At 33.6% G+C, this 4,741-nt stretch overlaps 1 protein-coding gene across 1 annotated transcript in view; it reads left to right on the top strand.

Moving 5' to 3' along the window:
- The window catches only part of MCTP1 (multiple C2 and transmembrane domain containing 1), a 219,047-nt gene that overhangs the window by 125,249 nt on the left and 89,057 nt on the right, over positions 1 to 4,741 (top strand). The window contains exon 11 of the mRNA XM_031557436.1: positions 734 to 853. Coding sequence (XP_031413296.1) covers positions 734 to 853 — 120 coding nt within the window. The remainder of the gene's footprint in view (positions 1 to 733; positions 854 to 4,741) is intronic.

Raw genomic sequence — 4,741 nt, forward strand, 5'->3', positions numbered from 1 at the left:
AGAATTCTTTATATATCAGTAATGCAATAGCATTTCAAAAGACCCAAAAGTTCTGGGAGATAATGTATACAGCATTTTCTATTCTCTTCAACACAGAAATTGAATGAATAACTTGTTGTGTACATTTATTTTCATCAAATGTTCTGCCATTTTGGTAGACTTATGGGTAATTTCCTGAATTAAAACGTAAACCTGTTATATTTCATTTTGATGTACATGCAGTTAAGGTTACTTTCACAGAACACTTAAACACACAAAGTGGTGAGAATTTGTTGTGGAGAAAATTTGGATGTTAAGGAAACAGTTGATCTTAGAGAATTAATTTTGCATGGTTTCAGGTTAGCATCCTACAGCATCTTTTTTTTAAGAAAGGTGAGAATTTTCTAAATATTTAAGAGTAGAGACAGTGTCACCTGCTCGATAAAAATCTCATATGCTGATAACAAAATTGTTCATGATGTTTATAGCAGCTTTTTAAAAATCTCAAGCTGCCACTAAACTGTGAAAGTAAAGAGAACAGCAGTATATCAGTTAGAAGTAAATTCAACAAATAAAAGTTTACACATTTATCTAAAACTCTCCCTTCCAGGTGTCTATAAGTAGTTCTCTTTGTCTGAGTCGGACAGCTTTTTTCAATCTTTGCCCAAATTAACAATGAGAATATTATAAGGATGAACCTCTTCTGAAGCTTTTGGGGTTTTGAAATATTTTTGTTCTTTCATCTTTTTAATAGCTGCTACTAAGAAACTTCATTCGCATGAAGCGTTGTGTCATGGTGCTCATAAATGCCGCCTACTACATTAACAGTTGCTTTGATTGGGATTCACCGCCAAGAAGTCTTGCTGCTTTTTTGGTAAGATCTTCCTTATATTGCTATTAATCACCATTGCATATTTGCATTGTAGACTGAGAAATGATGCAGTGCTCATGTGGAGGTATCTGATTGCTTGTTTCTCTTGAAGTTTTATTTAAAACTAACAATATCACAAATCATTTTTATTCACATATTTAAGAAGTAATTGTATAATGTCATACAAAGAATATAGTCTTCTAAATATATATATATACATATATATATATAATGTCCAATAAAAAATGTGATACAGCTACTGAACTATACATATTTAGCTACGCACAGGTTAATATGCATGTGGAATATCTACCTGATGCCTACTGAAGAAAGGAAAATGGAATTACATCCTGTCCTCTTTGTCCAGTGAGATTCTTTCTTTCCCTTGGTGCACGATTGTGGCCATGGAAAAGGTTGTGTTGCTCTTGAATCATGCTGATTTCCAATCACAGAATGCATTCAGTGTCATAGTTGGAAACGCACCAAATTTCATGGGAAGAGCTGTTATTTGATTACTGTAGTTTTAGACATTGCAATAGCAATGTCTTCCTGATAAAAGCTTGAGTCTTTTCAGTTTCCTTTTAGTACTTATACTGTAAGGTATTTGTGGATACATTCTGACTGCACTGGTAGTATGACTTTATAGATGTATGTAGATCTGCATCCAAAGGCTTGATCTCTGCTTCTCAGTCTGATGGTATTTTGTCCAAGGATCACATCATCCTACTGTAGAACAAAATATCCTCAGCATATTTTTTATTAGCTAAGTCAAATCTACATGAACTTTCATCATGGTTGTAAAATTTGGACTGAGTTATTTTCTGGAGATTCATAGTTATCATTGGTCCATGAGGAATCTCATGGTCTGTCTTTGTAGAGGTTCACTTGCACGTGTAATGCTGAGTTGTGCTTGCACACAGATTAAACTGAAATTCAATAGATTCTATTAAAAAGCTGTACTTTTATGTATCATTTTCATCTCTTTGCTATTATACATACTGTGTCTCCTCTTGAAGTTGTTTCCCAGAGGTTAGAGCATGTCACAGTGAAATGTCGCAGTGAAATCTCCAGAAGGAAGATGAAAAATAGGCCATTTTTCAAGTTTCCAGCCCTGAAGACAGACAAATAATGTGCTAGAATTAAACTTTTAAACTAGCTGTTTCTTCCTTCTTGTTGAATTTGAAGGCACATGCTGATAGATGATATCCCAATACTAACTTACAGATACTTAACGAGCAAAGTATGTGAGGGTTGACTTTTCAGACCTTGGATTTTCCTGAGATACTCTTTCTTCATACCTGATCTCTTTGCTTTCCATACCCATCTCTTTGCTTTCCAATAGGGCCTTTCTTACAGAAGACAATATATGAAGAAGCTCTGTTTGACTTGCTCAGTTTTCATAAGTATAATGCTTTAATTACAATTAATAAAAGCCCTGGAAAGCAGGATTACTCTTGGAAAGCCTGGATTAATATGGTGATTTTGTAATAAATTGCAGTTATCTGCTTTATGCTATTTGCATGCTGAAGTTTTTACCAGTTCTTTTTTTAAGTCTTCCTTCTTGGAGAGTTACAGTGTTAGTGGAAGAGACTGAAAAGTGCTGAGTGCTGATTACTTGCACTATAGAACTTATATTACTCAAACTTTTAAATTAGTGGAAGCTATGTTAAAGAGGAGGTACTTTATGATTGTTTAATCATGTTGCTCTTCGCTTGTTCTTTCTTAATGCTATCCAAACCTACCAGTTCAATAACTGGTGTTTCACATACTATCCATAGAAGTTTTTCAACATTCTGGATTATGCATTTCCCATCTCAGACAGTATTTTGTCTGTTTCTGTTTTACTTCATTGCTTTCACTGGGGATTTTGCCTGAATGACTTTTTTTCCTCTTTTTTTTTCCCCCTTTCCTTTTTTTCCCCTTGTGCCTCAGTAATTCACAGAAGAATACTTGCCATCTAGATGTAATTTTTTAATTTTTGTTGCTGAAATTATTGTCATAGACTTATTTTTATTCAGATATTCAAATATATTTGCAAATAGCTCGTGAGACATAGGTTGATCTGACTACAGTTACGTGAGTTTGGATTTGAACTACCAGATGTTATATTCTGTCCTTCTTCTTCTTTCCTTCCTGTTAAGTAACAGAATGTGTTACCAGTTTGCACTTAACACTTCTGAAGCACTTAAATACAATAGAAAACAACAGAATGTGTGCAGAGAGCCCTTGCCATAAATTCAGTTTAAAATAAATTTCTAGATTAATTTGGAAGTTTATTTTTGTCCTTAATAATTAATACACTGTGCTTAAGGCACAAAAACTGTACTAGAATATGCAAAAGTTGTGTTTATTTCTTTAGATTAATCTACTGTGGGCACAGAAATGTCCACTAAATTGGACCTAATTTCCATCAGTTTCTTGGCCAGATATTTGTGTTCTTGCAGATGTCAGTGGGTGCAACGTAGGGGGAAAAAAAGTGTGTACTCTTCTTTTTCCAGTACTGTCATTTCTCACTGTAATGAGCACAAAAATAATTGGACAACTGTGCTATCAGTAAAAGGACACACTTCAACATGAGTCAATGAATTATTTTACGGGACAAACTTTAATCTTTAAATGTGATTGTAGATAATTTGTGCTACCATCTGTCCATTTGGAATTCTTTTAGCCTTTTCAGTCGTTATACAGTAAGTGCTGCTGTGTTTAACATTAGCATTTGATATTTTACACATTTAATTTCTGTACTGCTGCGTGGTCCTTGGGGAGCTTTGCTCTAGTGCTACATGAGAGAGACAAAGTATTGATCAGTTAACATTTCAGCTACATTTATGTATGTCGCAAAATTAATGAAAATGCCAGACAAAAATGTCAGAGTGCACAAAAAGGTAGAATTTAAATTTGGTAGTTTAATGAAAAGTTTAAGATGTGCATTATCAAAAATGTCCCCTTGCCTTTAAAGTACAATTCATAACTGAGTAGCTAAAAGGAGATACATATTTTACTTAGAAGAATATTGAATATGAAATATGACTGAATATTAAATCTTCAAACTATTTGGTATCCCAAAATGGCCTCTGTAAAGCACTTTAATTGCCTGCTTGAACATATAACTGTTACTCGTAAAATAAACTTTCTTTTCCAATTTGGAAGCAGAGTACCCTCACCTGATCACATGCAGAGTTTTCAGTATGTCCTTAAATTAAAGTTTTCTGTGGACATATTCTTATTTCTCTGAATCTTTCTATGCATGTGTATGCAGGTACACAGAAAGTATTTTCTTTCTTAAGCTCTGAAATATTGATAAAATGATGCACCCTTCATCTGAGTCATTTGTCAGGTCTAACTCACCTTCTCTTTGTCTTCTAATGTTACACAATTCTTGTGCAGAAATGACATACTAGTCCCTAGCCTTTGATTAAGTTATTTCTCTTGCACATGCACCACTTACTTGTGCTGGTGTCATACATGTTAACGGAAATGAAGAAGAAAACAGAAGTAAAAAAGAACTGGCAGGAAATGAGACTGTGAGATAATATAGTCAACTTGAGTAGCTTTTTCCTATTGAACAGGGAAATGCTCTCTGTCATGTATTTCAGAAGTGAGTTTCACTAAAAGCTGAAGGAAAAAAAAATATATCATACCATTAAGAGAAGAAATGTGTTTAAGTATTAAACATTAAAAAAAAAACCTTTAATTTTATGGGAAATATATGAGATATATCTAACAATATTAATAAGATTTTGTTTTTGTGAATACCATTTTTGAGGATCTAACATATAAATACTGTAAATACTGTCAAACTGATCTTTACTAAATCTGGTGGAATGGGTTGTCTTTGCCACCTGTTGCCTAGAATTTGAAATTGGATAAAATGCTGGTAAGACAGTTGTA

This window comes from Meleagris gallopavo, chromosome Z (genome assembly GCF_000146605.3).
Source record: "Meleagris gallopavo isolate NT-WF06-2002-E0010 breed Aviagen turkey brand Nicholas breeding stock chromosome Z, Turkey_5.1, whole genome shotgun sequence".
In the NCBI taxonomy this organism is placed as follows: domain Eukaryota; kingdom Metazoa; phylum Chordata; class Aves; order Galliformes; family Phasianidae; genus Meleagris; species Meleagris gallopavo.